Below are 19,777 nucleotides of genomic sequence, written 5' to 3'. Positions count from 1 at the left end.
CTCATGGTTTGGCAGGCTGTGAAAGTATGGTACCCACATCTGTTTGGAGCTTCTGGCGAAGCCTCAGGAAGCTTTTACTCAATGAGGGAAGGTGAATGGGGAGCAGATGTGTCATATGGAGAGAGAGGGAGCAGGAGGGAGAGGCCAGGCTCTTTTTAACGACTAGCTGTCACATGAACTGAGTGAGAACTCGCTCATTATCTCAGGGAGGGCACCAAGCCATTCATGTGGGATCTGTCCTGTTGACCGAAACATGTCCCATCAGGCCCCACCTCCAACACTGAGGATGAAATGTGAGATTCGGTGGGAACAAACATCCAAACCATATCAGTATCTTTATTGAGAGAATTTAAAAGTTTGAGGTAGGTGTTGAAAGAGAGGAAAAACTTATTTCAGATTTCACTCAATTTTTCAGTTCAGGGAAATGAAAAACCACAACGAGTTTTACAAATGCCACAGCTTTAGAATAACTTGTCTGCCTCTAGTTCCAAACACTATTATAATATGCTCTATTTAAAACTTCAGGATGGAAATGAACACACAAAAATGAACTGATAAGATGAAAAGTAAAATAGGGCATGAATCTTCAAGGTTCTGATAGCTTATAAAGAGCTAGATTCATAATCAGAAATTTCACTGTGAACATCAGTAGAATTTATAATCCTGGGAGTTTTAAAGATTATGCTGCAGTTGGGGCCAGATGCCTGGTAATTTATCCTGACAGTAGTTTGAGTTTTAAATAAATTTCAACCTTATCTTTCTTTGGAAAAAGATAAGGAGGATACACAGCACCATGAAAACATGACCCCTGGGCAATTTACACATGGCAAAGGAACAAAGAGACCAATTTCTCTCCTAGGACCATGGAAAATGAGAAATATGTACCCTGATGTATTTTCTCAACAATGCTGTGGTGATATTTTATCCTATTATTTTGTGAATGCAGTAGATGTCAGCTGTTTCTTATTTTTTCATTTGTGTTTTCTAAAAAGTAAAAATAAGTCATTATCACATGAATAAATCAGTACAGTATAGTGTTACGAGCATAGGCCAAATTGCCTGGGCTGACTTTCAGCTCTGCCACTTACTAGCTGTATGACATTAAGTAGGTTACTTTATTTATCTGTGCCTCCATTTCCTCTTTTATAAAATGGGGTTTGTAAAATAGTCTCACCTCATAAGATAATTCAATGAATTTACACACTTAAAATATTCAGAACAGTGCCTGGTATTTAATAAACGCTCAATAAACATCAACTATTATTAAAACATGAAAATCAGGAAAGATACATTGACATTTTATCAAATTAGCTCAAATTAATAGATAATAGATTTCTTTCCAATTAACGCTGCTTCAAAAATACTAGAATACAGCAGTGCTGGTAAACAAGAGGTAGAATGCAGGATATTCATTTATTGCCAGTGATCACTGACATGCCTTTGAGCAACCAAGTTATCTTCCCTTTCTAGTTTTTCCTCCTTTGCGATGGATGAACTTAGCCTTTCCCTTACTTATGTCATATGAGTTGTGTAAAGAAAAAACACACAGATATAAAAATAAAATTTATTGAAGTACCTATAAAGTGCTTTGAGCCACCAAAAAAAAGTGCCTCTTAAATCCTGTGTTTTCTATTTTAAATATTTCTTAATCCCTTCTCTGTCTTCTGTGTGTCTTGTGGCTTCCTCGTCTCTTCAGTGGCTCCTCTATGCCTCCTTAGAAGGCTGCTTTGCTAAAGGCTGAGACTACCAGGATGGGGGAAAGACCTGGGAGGGCTTATCTTCCCTTTCTTGGCCCTTAATGTCCAGTACCTAAACCCTTGGGCTCTTTACTTGAGTAAAGTGAAAATAATGCACTTGAGTGTGCAAAGAAAAGAGTGTTTTTTAAAAAGAACCTTAACAACAGCATCTTCTAGCTTTCATACATTTAAATTAACAGATTTTTAAAAACCTGGCAATGACTATAATAGTTTGATCTTTTAACATGTTTTATTTTATTTTTTAATTTAGTGAACTTTTCATTGTCGCTGCTAAATCCAGGCAAAATTCTGGAAGAAGAAATGACTAGGTAACTCATATATATGGTGTACTTTTTTAAAGTTTCATTTGAAAATAATTTCAAATTATAGAATTATAAGAATATACAAATAACATGTACTCTTTACCCAGATTCACCTATTGTTATCATTTTTTGCCCCCAAATCCTAATTTAAATTAAGATGCACACATCATGGCCTTTTACTGCAGGATGACTCCTAAGAATAAGGATATTTTCTTACATAATCACGGTACAGCCATTAGCTTCAGTAAATTTCAATACTTTTATCTAATATAACATCAATATTCCAATTTTGTCATTTGATCCAATAATGCCATTTATGGCATTTTTCTCCTCCTTCTAGTTTCTCAGTAGAAATCTCTAAAGCCTGTAAGCATGATGTTTGTATGTCTGCATAGCAATGTTGCTGATTGTAACAAGTGCTGTCTGTACACTGAAAGGCCTGAAAGGTGTCTATCTGGAAGCAGTTTGTAAACTTAGATAATAAAAATTTGAAAGTATTGATATGTACTTATTATTTTTTAAAATACTAACTTTCTACTAATTTGGTAAAACCTTCATTCCAAATTAGTTTGAATTCATGACATTTTACCATGTCATTTTTAAAAAATATTTCAAATTCTGACAAATAGGAACAGAGTTTTTGGTCCTTTGTATAAAGAATATGGAAAAACCAGTATGGAAAGGATGATTTCACATGTTCAATCTGCTTATTAGTATATATGCAATATGTAAACAGTAGTGAACTTTTCAGTACAATAAGATATACAAGTCTAGAATATAATTATGAAAGAGGAGTTAAATTGTATCACAAATTATCAATATCAGTTAAAAACAAATCATTAACTTTTTTACAGTTAACAACAAAAATTTATCCATTTTCTTTGGCTAACAGTTCAAATAAACAGATTTGCCATCATGGAGCTCATCATTTTATAATTTAAGAAAAGAAAAAAATGTAATGTCTGTTTGTTATAATGTATACAGTTTTTGTTATCAGTTTAGTAAATTGATTAATTTCCAGTTCTGAAAATTTCTCCTGAAAGAGATGAATAAAGGATGGTAGGGTGGGGGCAGTGGCTCACGCCTGTAATCCCAGCACTTTGAGAGGCCAAGGTGGGCAGATCACCTGAGGTCAGGAGTTTGAGACCAGCCTGGCCAACATGGTGAAACCCCATCTCCACTAAAAATACAAAAATTAGCTGGGCATGGTGGTGCATGCCTGTAATCCCAGCTACTCGGGAGGCTGAGGCAGGAGAATCACTTGGATCCAGGAGGCGGAGGTTGCAGTGAGCTGAGATAGTGCCACTGCACTCCAGCCTAGGTGACAGAGTGAGACTCAGTCTCAAAAGAAAAGAAAAGAAAAGAAAAAAGAAAAGGAAAGAAAAACAAAGGTATTTAATAGAGCCTTTCTTTTTTTTTTTCCAGATATGCATATTACTACTCAGGATTGGGTGCTGGAGTTCTTGTTGCTGCCTATATACAAGTTTCATTTTGGACTTTGGCAGCTGGTCGACAGATCAGGAAAATTAGGCAAAAGTTTTTTCATGCTGTTCTACGACAGGAAATAGGATGGTTTGACATCAACGACACCACTGAACTCAATACGCGGCTAACAGAGTAGGTACATTGTTAATGTCACACTTTCATACAGAAATTAATTACTATGTGAAAATTTGTAAAGGAAAGTTTTTAAATGAAAAATGTGACTAGATTGAGCATCTGACCTGTATTAGAAATCGATCATCTGGCAGCCATGTCTGGCAGCATCTATAGCCTAGGCCATTGCATGTTGGCTTTCCCCCAAGGTGCACAGCAGGTTTATTTGAGGACTGAGCTCACATCTTATACTTGTTTATTTCTCATGGAACTTTCTACTGCAGGACCTGACAGGTGCTAGACTCTTAGTAAAGATGGTTGAATGAATGAATAGATGATTGAATTAATTTACAAAGAGACTTGCTTTAGCAATTGTCGACTCTTCACTTATTCAACAAATATTTGAGGGTGTTTAATGTGCTAAGTACCATTCTATGTGTTCGTAATGTATCAGTGAACAAAGCACAGATCTCTGTTCTTTTGGTGCTTACATTCCAGTAGGGGGAGATAGATGATAAACTTTCCTGACTGAGAGTCCTGGCAAGGGCATCCTGAGCAAGTAAGTCAAAAAAAAAAAAAAAAAAAGAGGGAAGAGCAAGACATTTAGGGTCTTGTAAACCACAAAGACCTCAGCTTTCACCCAGTGAAATGGCAGCCGTTGGTAGTTTCTGAGCTGAGGAGTAACATGACCAGACTTGCATTTTCAAAGGATCACACTGTCTGCTGTGTTGAGAATAGACTGGGATGAGAATAGGGACAAGGGTAGAAGCAAAGATCTTTTCCCTGTTACTTCCCTATAATAAGAAATGCAGTAATCCTTCCCTATTACTGTTGCTTATTTATTATTGTTGCAATGTTCTTCTTAATTCTTGCTTTTAAACAGATAGATTTATATGCTCAAAATGTTAATGCTTCTCTCATAGGATTGACTCATTTAATAGTATCAACTTTAATGATACTAACTTATTAGAAGCATTGATTAATCCTGAATTTCTTCCTTTGTGTGGTGTTTAGGTGGGGAAGATGTTATTCAAGAGGCTAAGACTCTCAAAGAGACTTGCAGTCAGTGAACAAATTTTACTTGTCTATGTGTTTGTTGGATGTCTACTTCATCTTTCTAACTGAAACCTCCTGCCTGTAACCACTTAGGTGTGATCTTTTTTAGTGACATCTCCAAAATCAGTGAAGGAATTGGTGACAAGGTTGGAATGTTCTTTCAAGCAGTAGCCACGTTTTTTGCAGGATTCATAGTGGGATTCATCAAAGGATGGAAGCTCACCCTTGTGATAATGGCCATCAGCCCTATTCTGGGACTCTCTGCAGCCGTTTGGGCAAAGGTATGTTTGAAAGCTGGCCATTTTTGTGTGTGTTAACCCCTGCACACAGTTATCTTTAATATGCAGAAGTCTCATACTTGTACCTGTGCAGGTCTGCATTAAATGTCAGTTGAAACTACATCCAGTAACATGGTGTTAATATGGTGCTTTAGTAAGGAAATTAATTTTTAACATAATTCAAAATGTCACAGCCTGGGTGTGGTGACTCATTCCTATATCTCAGCACTTTGGGAGGCCAAGGTGGGTAGATCACTCGAGGTCAGGAGTTCAAGACCAGCCTGGCCAACATGGCAAAACCCTGTCTCTACTAAAAATATGAAAAACTAGCCTTGCATGGTGGTGCATGCCTGTAATCCCAGCTACTCGGGAGGCTGAGACAGGAGAATCGCTGAACCCAGGAGATGGAGGTTGCAGTGAGCCACGATCATGCCACTTCACTCCAGCTTGGGTGACAGAGTAAGACTTCATCTCAAAATAATAATAATAATAATAATAATAATAATAATAAAAGAATTCACAGTTCTTACTTCAGTTACCCTTAGTTAAGGAAGTGCAACTTTAAAATATAACATTACCCTCAAATTATTGCATGAACATAAAAATTTTAAATAGAGTTTGGATTTGTTCTATTTATTTTAATTATTACCTGTTATGGGTAAGTGGCACTCTGACAGTTTTGCCTTGCAATAAAATACACAAAATGTATTCTGCTTCAGTCAACACTTCAGAGTCGAGAAATTTTACTGGCAATTTTTGCTCATCCTGGGGTTGATGATTTACATAGTGAACTACTTGTATCTCTTTTGTTTTTATTTTTCCTTTGCTTTTCTCCTGAAACGTCTTGTTTGGCTATCTTATTATTCAGCAGAATGCCCATGAGGAGGTCTGGAAGTATTGTTTTTATAGTGATTAAAAATTGTGACACAAGGCCAAGGTGGGTGGATCACGAGGTCAGGAGATTGAGACCATCCTGGCTAACACAGTGAAACCCCATCTCTACTAAAAATACAAAGAATTAGCCAGGCATGGTGGTGTGCACTTGTAGTCCCAGCTACTCGGGAGGCTGAGGCAGGAGAATTGCTTGAAAACGGGAGGCGGAGGTTGCAGTGAGCCAAGACCGTGCCACTGCATTCCAGCTTGGGCAACAGAGTGGGACTCTGTCTCAGAAAAAAATGTGACACAATAAAGGAAAGAATGGTAAATCCTTTCAAAGCAGTAAACCTTTATTTTACCTTATAACTAACAGAGAAAAACAGTAGATGTGGAACTTGACAGTGTTCCCAAGAATGCTATTAAGAGAATTATGTGTGGATTTTCTTTTTTCCTGAGTACTCTTGAGGAGCCTATCACCTGGGTGGGTCAGATATAGCCTTTGAGGGATGTGGACGCAGTCATTGGATCTAGAACACTGGCATTTGCTATGTGACTTTAATATTTGGTAAAGGAGAGGGTTTGAGAAGAAAAAGTAGGTTAAAGAGTTGACCAGAGTGCCTTTAAACTTTTCTCCCTATACAAAAGTGATCACTGTTTCTTTTCTGTCCAGATACTCTCAGCATTTAGTGACAAAGAACTAGCTGCTTATGCAAAAGCAGGCGCCGTGGCAGAAGAGGCTCTGGGGGCCATCAGGACTGTGATAGCTTTCGGGGGCCAGACCAAAGAGCTGGAAAGGTCAGGAAGGTTCTTTAGCCACTGGTTTAAAGAATGTGTTTTTACATTTCGTTGCTTCTTCTTTTGTGGTTTGTGTTTATTACCTTCCCTTTCCTAATATTAACCCTTCTCCCATAAATTATAAGCACCCTTTACTGATGGCTATAGTTGAATGTCAGACTCTAAAGCAAGGTTCTTAACATTTTATGCTCCATGGACTCTTTTGGCTATGTGATAATACAGTGGACTCCCTTGTTTTTAAATGCATAAACCAAAATATGCTAGCCCTTTGGGGAGCCAAGGCAGGAGGAGAGCTGGAGTCCAAGAGTTCAAGACCAGCCTGGGCAACATAGTAAGACCCTGGATCTACTTTTTTTTTTAATTAGCCGGGTGTGGTGGTGTTTTCCTGTGGTCCCAGCTACTCAGGAGGCTGAGGCAGGAGAATCACTTGAGCCCAGAATGTCAATGGTGCAGTGAGCTGAACTCCAGCCTGGATGATAGAGTAAGCCTCTGTCTCAAAAAAAATAAATAAATATATAAAAATTTAAAAAAAAAACAAAAACTAAATAAATAACCACTCCCCCCCAAAAAAACAAGTAGGATTACAAAGGAAAATAATTATATTAAAAATACTTATCAAAATATTTTTTATTTTTACTCCCTTAATGACTATGAACTGGAATATAGAAGAGAAAAACCTGAGAAAAGATTGACTTCCCAGTTATGGCCCAGAATTCTTTGTAGGGCCTTGTGGGTCCTCCATGACAATGAGGTAGGGCTTCCCAACCAGGCCTCTGGCTTTCAACTTTAATAATCCAGAATAAGCCTGGAAAATTGACCAGTGTCTGGGGGCATGTTGCAAACTCTTCTCTGAAAAAATTATCAAGGTATGATTGACATATGAAAAGCTGTGTATACATCTTTAATGTGTATATCTCAATGAGTTTGGGTATAAGCATACACCTATGAAAGAGGCTATTCTGCTCTACTTAAATGAAAAGAATTACTTAGGGTTTTATTTAAATAACATTATCCCCTACTATAGTTGAAGTATGATTCCATATAAAGCATTTTCTTTGGCTGTTCTATGGGACTCTTGATACCCACAACTCTTGGATATAAAAATTCTCTGGAAATTCTCTAGCATTAAAAACAAAGTTTCCCTTACTCCCCCCATTTCATTTTCTACTTTTCTATTCCTTAATCCCTCTTCAAAGCCAACATGTTTCTGGTCCTCTAACCTCTTCCTTTTTTCTCTCTCACTGCTGTTTCCTGTACACAGTAGTCCACACAGACCCACACTAACCCTCAGTTGGACCTCTGGATGTCAGTGTAATCTGTGCCACTCCATTAGTCCCGGTAAGCGAGCCACCTAAGCGAAGGTAATTACAGTGTGTCCGCTGCTGTCACTGGAGCTGTGTGTCACACTGGGCAGACCCAAGTCTTCCTGCCACGCCTAGAGGTTCAGCCATGCAGGAGAAATCACAGTGCTGGCCATGGCCTGCTGGCTACCCCCAGAGATGCAGCTGTGCTCTATGAATGCAGTCCCCAACCAGAGAAAAGCACCCTGAAGAGCTGGGTGCTTTATGCAATAAAAAAAGACAAACTTTCTGGTGGCAGAGTATGTTTTTTAAAAAACTAATGAATTCTCATGTTTTATTTGGTTCAACACTAAAAGTGGTGTTGCTGTGGTTTTTTTGTGTGTTTTTTTGTTTTTTTTTGTTTTTGTCACAAAGAGAAATACCCTAATTTGTGTAATATTTTCCCCTTGAAGTGAAGTGTCATTGCATATCATCCATTGGATTTTTCTTTAAATTTCAGGGAGCCCAAATTAAATTTTACATACCCTCTGGGTCTAGCATGGAAAAGTAGATTTGATTTAACTTGATGAAAAAAATATTGTAATTTAACAGAATCATTCTAGATATTTTAAACTTTATATCAAATGCCAGCAGCCAGTAATAATGCATTTGAATTATGATTCAAAGATATGATAGTAATAGAATGAGCAAAACTCAGGAAGAGATAAAAATTGAACACAATGATACTAATATAATAGTAAGAGAAATGATCAGGCTTGCTAACTATGAACCAGCTACTGTACTACTTTCTATAATTATCTATCAACCTCACAATTATCTTGCAAATTAGGCATTATTAAATCCATTTTACATATGATGAATTAAAGTCTGGAAAATTGAATAAGAACTCATATTGCATAAGTAGTGACTACCTTATAACCTGTACCTACCTTGACAGATGAAGGTCACCCTGATTTTTAAAAGAGTCAAAGAGAGAAGCCTATGTTTATGTACAACAACATGTAAAATTTTCATCCCTCACCCAGTGGGCAATAGAGGGAGGATTTTCTTTTCTCCAGAGAGAAGACATTGACCAGAATTAAGAATCTAACTGTTTATGAGTTCCGGTAGTGTTTACAGTCAATTCTGGTTTGACTTGGTTTCTCTCATTCCCTCTTAATGCTGACTTGTGATGTTGCCGTGAAGGTGATGGAGAAGCTCTTACATATCCCAGGATGAGCCCTCAATTCTGGAATAGCCACAGGAATGTTGGTTGGCCTGCAAGGGATGAAGGGAAATGGAGCCAGGCCAGTAAAGAGAAGGCTTGGATCTGTTCTAGGCCTGGCTGATCCTGGATTAGTTCAATTCCCAAAGAGCTGGGTCTCACCATGGGTTCATTACCTTGACTGATTTTGTTACTTAAACCTCCAACTATATAGGAGCTGAGTGTGACTCAGATTGTGGATTGTTATTCTTAATTATAACGTTTTCCCTCTCATTTTTCTGGTAGGTATCAGAAACATTTAGAAAATGCCAAAGAGATTGGAATTAAAAAAGCTATTTCAGCAAACATTTCCATGGGTATTGCCTTCCTGTTAATATACGCGTCATATGCACTGGCCTTCTGGTATGGATCTACTCTAGTCATATCAAAAGAATATACTATTGGAAATGCAATGACAGTAAGTAGTTCTCCTAACATTTATGAAGAATATGAAAATCTTATTTCTCCATCTACCTTCTCTTCTCTTTGATATCCCTCCTTTGTGAAAGATGAGCATGATTATAGGTTTTTGTTTTTGGTGAATCTTTCTGCTGTCCAGTGGGCAGGGCTGACTTCTAGAATATACAAGTCATAATTATGAGTGTGGATAAGAAAATAGCATGTGGTTAGACCATTTGTGAAACATATACAATGTATAAAAGGAAATTAAAATGGGATGAATTTGTGAATAAACAAATATGGATGGGAGCCATCCTCCCTCTGCCGAGTTTTATTATATAAGAAAGTAAGCATCATTATTATAGAATAGGTCATTACACAAGAGAATTTACATTTGTAGCACTTAAAACAATCAGCTCTCTGAAATACAAGAAGAGAGGTTATGTTAGTTTATTTTTCTTATTTATCAAAATGAAGATAGCTTCATTTTATGATTATTAAAATAATATATACTAATTTTACAAAGGATTAGGATACAGAATTTTTAAAATTAAAATTACTTACAATCTAATAATTTATATTCTCTTGATGATAATTTTTGGCATATATCTTCCAGGTCATTATATATATACATACATACATATTATTCTCTTTCAAAACTGGGATCATACTATGTATACCTTTTTGTAACCACATTTGTGAACTACCATTATTTTGTGACCATCTTTCTATATCGGAGACTCGAACAATATGTAACTATTTAAATAGAAATCTTTTAAAATCTTTACTTCCCTGTCTTACTAAAGTGAGGATACTGAGCATAATTTGGCCCTTTGATGATGACTTGGGGTCATTATGAAAGTGAATATTTTCAGAATGCTTTATGCAGTGGTATATTCAGACTTCATTGAAGGGTTGTGGGTGTTTGACTTGGTGAGCCCTCATTAATGCTGAGTCTAGTTTTTGTCACTTCTATCTTCTCTCTGGCAGTCGGTTTGGAAGCTTGACACCCTTTCTTCACTTCTTCGTTTACTATTGATGTTTTATGAAGAAGGGAGGTTGAATCCTGACTCTACCATTCACCTTTGGTGATGAGTTGGTCCTCTCTGGCCTTAATTTCCTCATTTGTAGTATGTGGACAATGACACCTATCCTGTAGGGCTGAGAGTGCTATCCCCAGAGGGAGCCCAAGCAAAGCCCTCTGCATAAGGGGCAGGGACTCTATTGCATTAACCTTATAACATCTATTATGGTCAACATTATTTTTCTTTCTTATTGGTCTTTATCTGTATTGCAGAAGGGGGATAGATATTTAACTGATATTTGAGTTATGGGTACATGAAGTGTTATTGTGTTTTGAGAAAAGCCAAATTATATGTAGAAGTTTTACCATGCCCTGAGAGAAAAAAATAATTTATCTTCACTTACGTCTTTCTCAGTTAAGTTATGCTAATAATCTGGATTCCTGAACCTATATTCTGAGCTTCTTTATATCAATTCATTTTCCTAGTGAAAAAATACTGTGAAGGTAAATGTGTTAAGTTTTGTATGCTATAGTACAGAATAACTGTGTAAAGGAATTGCTAACCAGTGCACACTGGAGTGATTTTACATTTTATAATGTGGAAACTGCTTTTAAGTTAAAAATCTTCTAAAAATATATGTGACATGGTGCTTTTTAGGAGCATTACATGGGGCCAAAATCTGTCATGTTTTATATTGAACCATCTATGTAATTCCATGCATAGTTAGAGAAAATCATATAGGTTGGAATAATAATACTGATTGAAAATGTTTCTCTCTGGTGGCATTTGTGAATGAGTCAATGAAAAAGGTTTGAAAAATCTTTTTAACTCTATATATTCAGGAGAACAACAGGTAGTGTGAGAAAATAGAAATATTCAGGCAATAAAATGCTATATTAGCCTTGCAAATGTTGCTCTTCTGCGAAAAAAATTAAAGGATAAACCTAAACTTAGTCCTTTATGTAGTATGTTACATATAAATCACATTTTAGATAATAATGAATGCCAGAATGTGACTTAAGCTTTTCCTCATGTTATTTTGCTCAGGTTTTTTTTTCAATCCTAATTGGAGCTTTCAGTGTTGGTCAGGCTGCCCCATGTATTGATGCTTTTGCCAATGCAAGAGGAGCAGCATATGTGATCTTTGATATTATTGATAATGTAAGTCATTTATTATTTTAATGCCAAAAGAAGTCTTTGAGCTTGTATAATTAAATCTGGCTTTAGGTTGCATATTTTTGAATCAATTACATTGAATAAGTTGTACTGACTAAAGTGACATTTAATTATATGAAATGAATGACCTGTTAGTAATAAATGAAAGAAAATACCTCTTATTAATATTTTAAAATGTATCTTTAGATAATATAATAATACTGATCTCATTTTGGAGAAGTACATCTGCACTAGTGCAGAGCAAAGATGTTTCTCTTCATAGTTTTTAATCTTGATTTTCACTTTCATGTTGTAGCCAGACTGAGAATCTTACAATTTCTATATAGGATGGGGGGTAGATAAATTATTGGTCGGGCCAAAACTGACAGTATATTTTGCTGTGGGTTGGCCCTCTCCAAAAAATTATCACCGCATGTTTGGTATGATTTTAAATAAGCTACATTAAATAAGTTAAAACTGACTACAGTGAAAAAGAAAAAGTTTGACATAAAAAAGTATGTCACTGCATTCAAATATTGCAAAGTAGATAACTGAAATTTGATCATTTAATCTAAGCAACATTTCCTTTTTCATTGATCCAAGTCATGAGAAAATTTCTCAGTTTCTGATTGTATTAAAAGTTGGCATTATTTCTAAATAACTGCTATAATCAATCATAACTGCTATAATCAATCATTCAATCTTCTCAGTTCAATCTATTACATTTATTATTTAGGAATGAGCTAATTTTCACTAAATGCTGAAATACTTGGCTATAATATATATCAATTATTATATTTTTGTTATTGCACTTGTATAAATATGCATATCTGACCATTTAGAAAATTTATGAGGATATGCCAAAAGCTTAAAGGGAAATATTATATGAAATGAGATGAATATCTCTTATGTACTCTTCAGGAAAAGACTATTTTCTGAAAAGGAGTATTTCTTTAAAGAGCACACATAGATATACACACAATCTTCATCTTGGGTTTTTCTGATGTATAGGGGATTGTGACATTCCAGGTCCTATTTTTGGAATTTGCTGAATCATATTCCTTAAAAATGCAACTTGTTTGTACTATGATGGAATAGTCATTAAATTTTGTTTTATTTAGAATCCTAAAATTGACAGTTTTTCAGAGAGAGGACACAAACCAGACAGCATCAAAGGGAATTTGGAGTTCAATGATGTTCACTTTTCTTACCCTTCTCGAGCTAACGTCAAGGTACTGCAAGTAATATTTATAGGAATTCCTAACTGAGGTTGATTGTTGAATCATTTTAAAGAATAAAGTCTCTATTATTTTGATACTTATGTGCCTTTTCCTTTGGGGGTTATATTCCCTTATTTGATTTTTTTTTTTCAACTTTCAAACTGAATTGAACTATTCCCATTTTAGGGCTTTGTTGTGAAGTGTGTTCTTTTTTCTCATTTCCCTTACAGATCTTGAAGGGCCTCAACCTGAAGGTGCAGAGTGGGCAGACGGTGGCCCTGGTTGGAAGCAGTGGCTGTGGGAAGAGTACAACGGTCCAGCTGATACAGAGGCTCTATGACCCTGACGAGGGCACGGTAAGTGGGAAGAACCAAGCTTTCCAGAGTGGGAAGCTGGATACAAATTGGCCCTTTGAGATTGGTTTTTCAGTAACAAATTTGCATGTGAATCCAGTTTTGGTAAAGAGCCTACAAAATGGCAATGCCTATGGATAATGCCTTCACACCGTTGGGCTGGTTTCACAAATGTATTAAATGAAAGTCATAAAAGCTGTGGAAGCTGGACAAAGCTCTACTCTGTTCTGACTAAGCTTTCATAACACATTAAATTACTGCAAAGCAGTCTACAAAACACTGAGAGGATTACTTTCAACGAGTTATTGGGTTTGGTCAAACATATTCCATATAGCAATTGTTGGCAACAATTGATGACAATTAGGGTCACCACATATTTTAGGACAGCAATTAAATTCATCCAAGACAGTTGAGTTTTCTTAAACTTTGGAATATCAAAGGGGGAAAGTGGAATGATCTCTTAAGAAACTAGTCTCTTGAGAAATTTCTGGAAACACAGGGACAGTAATAGCCTAGGGTATGTTTTTTGCTGTTTAAAAGTTTTGTTATAAATTTGAATTTACAGAAAATTTTAACTAGAGAACTCACAGATCCTTCACCCAGATTTAGATTGTTTATATTTTGACCCACTTGCTTTATCATCTTCTCTTTCTCCGTGTGTGTGTGTGTGTGTGTATGTGTGTGTATGTGTATTATGTATACCCTTATACTTCAGAATATATTTTCTAAAAAGGACATTCTCTTAGATAACCACAAAACAATGATAAAAATCAGTAAATTTAACATTAATGCAATACAAGTCCACAAACTATATTCAGAATTTCCTCATTTGTCCCAACTTTAGAGCATTGAGTTTATCTGATATTAAAATGGATTATAATTCAATAATTCTGAAAACAGAAGATTATAAGGTAAAAAGTAAAAATAATGACATGCCAAAACCAAAAATCATAAAAAGGCATTGGGAAGAACAGAGATCTCCAGAATTAATATATGATTTTCTATAATATGTGGAACTATTTATTTAATTAAAGAAAATTAATGTTATTAGAAAAATCTGATATTACTATGGGGGAACATAGGCCCATTCTCATTTACTAAAGTAAACTCTGGGTTGGTTCAAGTGTAAATATTTTATTTTTTAAAAAGAACCTAGTAAAATACCAACCACTGAGGATTTAAATTATTATTGAAACAATTCACATTTTTAAAGAAAACATATGTTAACAGAAAAAAAGATCTTCAGAAATTCTGTAACTCAGAGATATTCACTGTGAACATCATGATTTAATAATTTTCTTACCACTGAAATAATGGAAAAAGTGCCCAGTGGTATAATTGATTAATTCAGTTGTTCCTGAAGCCTCTTTCCAATAAAAACTGATAAAACTATGATAAAAGAAAGCAATAAAGGCCTGACATGGTGGCTAATGCTTGTGATCTCAGCACTTTGGGAGGTTGAGGTGGGAGGTTCTCTGGAGGCCAGGAATTTGAGATCATCCTGGGCAACTAATGAGAATCTGTCTCTACAAAATATTTTTTTAAATAGCCAAGCCTGGTGGTGTGCACCCATAGTCCTACTTGGGAGGCTGAGGCAGGAGGATCACTTGAGTCCAGGAGTTCAAGGCTGCAGTGAGCTATTGTTGCACCAATGGTTGCACTACTATGCTCCTCCAAAGCCTGGGTGACACAATGAGACTCTGTCTCTAAAATTAAAAAGGAAAAAAATAAAGTAATAAATTGGAGCAAAAGATTTATTATATATGGAAAAAGTATTATATTTATTATTGCAGAAGTTAATATGAATATATGAAGGCAACCTTGCTCATTATGAACATGTGACTGTCTGGAATATAAACGGATTTGTAAAAAGTTTCAAGAAATGGTCAACTTTACTTATAAATATATACAAATGAAAACAGATATAAGCTATCACCTCATACCTATTAATTGGAAGAAAACAGATTAAAATGATAAAACCCAGTGCTAGTAAATTACAATGAAACAGATATATTTATATATTCCTGTTGACATTGTAAATTATTAAAATGTTTTAAGAGAATTATTTAGCCTTTTATCAACAAGCAACAAATGTCAGCAAATGCAGTCATGGTACATGTAAGCAATTGTCAAGGGAGAAAAAATAAATCATAATCTTCAACTTAGTAATTTTCTACTCTTGCAATAAATATTGAAGGAAGCCAAATATTGAAAGGATTGGAAATAAAGTAAATTATAGTATGTAAAAAATAGCAAAACATCAGCTGTGCGCAGTGGCTCACGCCTGTAATCCCAGCACTTTGGGAGGCCAAGGCGGGCAGATCACCAGGTCAGGAGATCAAGATCATCCTGGCTAATACGGTGAAACCCCGTCTCTACTAAAAATGCAAAAAATTAGCTGGGCATGGTGGTTGGTGCCTGTAGTCCCAGCTACTCGGGAGGCTGAGGCAGTAGAATGGCGTGAACCCAGGAGGTGGAGCTTGCAGTGAGCAGAGATGGCGCCACTGCACTCCAGCCTGTGCAACAGAGCAAGACTCCATCTCAAAAAATAAAAAATAAATAGCAAAATATCATAATGCCATCAAAATTATATGTAGACCAGGAAGGTAAGTATGCATTTTTATTTAAATTTAATATTGGAACATAAAAATAATGGTATGCAAAAAACAAAAACCCAAAATAGTTTATGACAAATAATCCTTCCATGAAAAAAACTGTATATATGAAAATAAATATCAGGAGAGAGCAGAAGATTTTTATTTTTGTTCTTGCATATTGGTGTTTATTTCTAATTATTATTTCTAAACACTGAACTAAGTTAAATATTAGGTAGGATGTTTTTCATAAATGGTCCTGATACTTCAGCTATTAGATGGTTAAATACCTAATATGAAATATTTCTTTCTTTCAGATTAACATTGATGGGCAGGATATTAGGAACTTTAATGTGAGCTATCTGAGGGAAATCATTGGTGTGGTGAGTCAGGAGCCAGTGCTGTTTTCCACCACAATTGCTGAAAATATTCGTTACGGCCGTGGAAATGTAACCATGGATGAGATAAAGAAAGCTGTCAAAGAGGCCAATGCCTATGAATTTATCATGAAATTACCACAGGTAAAACCTCTGATAATGTAGTTGTCCTTGAAATTAGAATTTCACCTCACAGGACTGAGTTTGTTCTTCAAAGGTTTAGCTAATAATGTTTGAGATGCATGATTGTCCAACTTTGCTAGGTAAGTCCCCTGAATGACTCAGTTAGGGGTTAAAGGATTATAGCCTGGTAGATGAGTAATATAAAATTTTATACAGAATATGTCAGTTTTTTATAATTCAGAATTCATTTATCTTATCATACTTTATGATACATTAAAATAGTTAAGACAAAGCTCCATGTTGTTTTTATGTAGTTCTATAGAATTCCTAGCCTTTTTAAATTTAAGTTACTTCAAGAGCTGATCCATGTTTTCTGTGGTAGAAATTTGACACCCTGGTTGGAGAGAGAGGGGCCCAGCTGAGTGGTGGGCAGAAACAGAGGATCGCCATTGCACGTGCCCTGGTTCGCAACCCCAAGATCCTCCTGCTGGACGAGGCCACGTCAGCGTTGGACACGGAAAGCGAAGCTGAGGTACAGGCAGCTCTGGATAAGGTCAGTAGACCCTAAACAGCTGAAGGACCACCACATTGAAACCTATTAAAAATTCTTGCCAATGCTTCCAGAGCCTGGATTGAGAAACAGTAACATAAGGGCAAATGAAGCTACCTTGTGGAGCTGTATTGATTTCTCCTTTCTGTCAGGTTACATTGTCTTCAGAGAGAGGTGAATGATACTGACTTGTTCTGACCATGGTGCAGTGAGCCCAGATTCAGGTCTGACCATGGTGCAGTGAGCCCAGGTTGCACAAAATATATATATATATATATATATTTAAATCTGGTTACCCAGACACTGGTCCAGCTGCAAACTAATTCAAAATATTCACCCTATTTTGTAGGCACATAATCTTTATCTATTCATGTAGGTGACCAGGTACTTTTCTGGAAATAAAGTTCAACTCTGTACTTCTCTAAGCATATAAATAAGCAATTCATTTTAAGGGTGCTGAGTTCATCTGTCTAGCTCAGATATTTCTAAGTCTCTCATTAGCATCTTTACTAAGTTGAAGTATCACAGAAAGGACCTTATCTTAGTACACTTTTGGGGTAATGCTGATGTCATCTGTATTAACAACACAATGTAAATACCAGAGTCAGATGACACCATAGAAATTAGTTTCAAACACATAAATATCATAAATATATTTGATTTAAGACAGTTTAGTAATAACATGTGTAAGTTCCTTAAGGAATTCTATTGGAACCACCTCTTACAATTTAAGAGACAAGCTGCATGAACCTTATTTCCTCAGGAAAATTTATATGTGAATCCTAAGTTAACAGAACTCCCTTGTATGCTGTAAACTGTAGTTAGTTAATGCTTCATGGTTTATCAGCTTAATATCTTGACTCTTTTCGTTGTATTTTAAGACAGGGTCTTGCTCTGTCACCCAGGCTGGAGTGCAGTGGTATGATCACAGCTCCCTGCAACCTCCACCTCCTGGGCTCAAGCCATCCTTCCACCTCAGCCTTCTGAGTAGCTGGTACTACAGGTGTGCGCCACCACACCTAGCTAATTTTCGTATTTTTGGTAGAGATGGGTTTTTGCCATGTTGCCCAGGCTGGTCCCAAACTCCTGAGTTCAAGTGATCATCCTGCCTCAACCTCCCAAAGTGCTAGGATTATAGACATGAGCCACTGCACCCAACCAATATATTGACTTACTTTATATAATTTAATAATGATTAATAAGACAATAATAATTATTCCTTACAAATTCTTGCACTGAATTATATTGCTTTTGTGTATATTAAATCACGATATGAAGGAGTCAAAATACAATGCATATGAGACTGGTATATGGCTGGTTATTCTGAAGTTACTTAAAGCAGGACATTATAAAGTAATACATGCATAAGTTAAACTATTAATTCTAACTTAAAAATATAATTAGACATTCATGTATTGACATAGACTTTTTAGAGTAGAGTAGGGTAGAATGAGAGATATATTTACCAAAAAATCAAAAACAAGGAAGAGTCCTATTCAGCCCTGGAGTCTAGGTTCCAATCATTTCCAGGATACAGATATTCAATATACAATATTAGTTCTTGCTGTGCTAAAATAATAGAATTATTGGAGATGACCAGTATGTATTGCTTTTCATAATATGACCTCTGCCAGAAAAACTGTGATCTCACAAGTTTCAGTATGTATTTGGACAAGTCACTTCATTCAATTTTAGCAGTTTCTTTGTGTTCCATAGGATCATAGCACACTCCTTAGTTGATAACCTTTTATATATTTACTTTAAAAATAGCTGATGAACCACTCATAACTTTATAAAGTCTCCAAGAAAAGCTATTAGCAGCTTAGGGTAATGGTTAAGGGCGCAGGCTTTGATGCTAGGCTGGGGTTGGAGTCCTGGCTCTGTTCTTTTCTAGCTGTGTCCTTGGGCACATTAACTAACCTCTCTAAGCCTGAGACATGTCTAAAGTAATGGGGGAAGAGGGGACAGAAATAGTATCATAGGATTATTTAAAGAATAACCAAGATACTACATGTAAATTTATTAGCACATGCCTAGCACATAGGAAACACTTGATATTGTTGGCTGCTGCTATTATTATGGTGATTACCATTACAAAGATTATTATTATTATTATTTTGGTTGTTAAATTGGTTACCTATTGCTACATAACAAACCATCGTGAATCCAGGCTTAAAACACTTCCATGTATTGGCTGAGTAGATCCCCTGTTCTTCCCATCTGAGCACATGGCTGCATTTACCTGGAGGGCTGGCTTCATTAAAATGGTCCATGGTGGCCTCACTCACATGCTGGCTGTTGGCTGGCCATCTCAGTTCTCCATGTGACTTCTCACACTCATACAATAGGCTAACCTGGCTTCCTTACATGAAAGTTTCAGGGCAGTGTACCCAGAGAGCAAAGACCAATGCGTGAAGTGTCCAGAGGACTAGACTCCAGAACTCATCTTGTTGGTCACAGCAAGTCACAGGCTAGCCCAGATTTGAGGAGAGATAACAGACTGTGCCTCTTAATGGGTGAGCAGTAAAAAATCTGTGACCATATTCAATCTTCTAAAGCATGCCCTCTGTCACAATTATTTACATTTCTTCCATATGCAAAAGAAGATCACCTCTTCCTCAGACTGTCAAAATTTTGATACAGTGATAGCATCTGGCTCAAAGACCAGTGTCTGAAGATGTGCATGTGGTCTAATACAGATGAGGGTCTTCATTTTCAGCTCATCTTGACCCAGAGACCTATGAAAAAGACAAGTTATCATCAACACATACTCTCAA

At 36.2% G+C, this 19,777-nt stretch overlaps 1 protein-coding gene across 5 annotated transcripts in view; it reads left to right on the top strand.

The window, feature by feature from the left end:
• Positions 1–19,777, top strand: part of ABCB4 (ATP binding cassette subfamily B member 4) — a 71,785-nt gene that overhangs the window by 12,588 nt on the left and 39,420 nt on the right. For 3 of the 5 annotated variants that reach the window (XM_050785263.1, XM_050785262.1, XM_050785264.1), the window contains 10 exons: positions 2,008–2,065; positions 3,485–3,676; positions 4,821–4,992; positions 6,536–6,660; positions 9,451–9,622; positions 11,676–11,789; positions 12,905–13,015; positions 13,234–13,359; positions 16,268–16,471; positions 16,833–17,003. In XM_050785263.1, coding sequence (XP_050641220.1) covers positions 2,008–2,065; positions 3,485–3,676; positions 4,821–4,992; positions 6,536–6,660; positions 9,451–9,622; positions 11,676–11,789; positions 12,905–13,015; positions 13,234–13,359; positions 16,268–16,471; positions 16,833–17,003 — 1,445 coding nt within the window. Of the gene's footprint in view, positions 1–2,007; positions 2,066–3,484; positions 3,677–4,820; positions 4,993–6,535; positions 6,661–7,977; positions 7,999–9,450; positions 9,623–11,675; positions 11,790–12,904; positions 13,016–13,233; positions 13,360–16,267; positions 16,472–16,832; positions 17,004–19,777 lie in introns of those variants that run through there. The other 2 variants (XM_050785265.1, XM_050785266.1) reach the window with 2 other exon arrangements.

Source organism: Macaca thibetana, chromosome 3 (genome assembly GCF_024542745.1).
Source record: "Macaca thibetana thibetana isolate TM-01 chromosome 3, ASM2454274v1, whole genome shotgun sequence".
Classification (NCBI taxonomy): domain Eukaryota; kingdom Metazoa; phylum Chordata; class Mammalia; order Primates; family Cercopithecidae; genus Macaca; species Macaca thibetana.
This window is presented reverse-complemented; position numbering and strand designations above follow the sequence as displayed.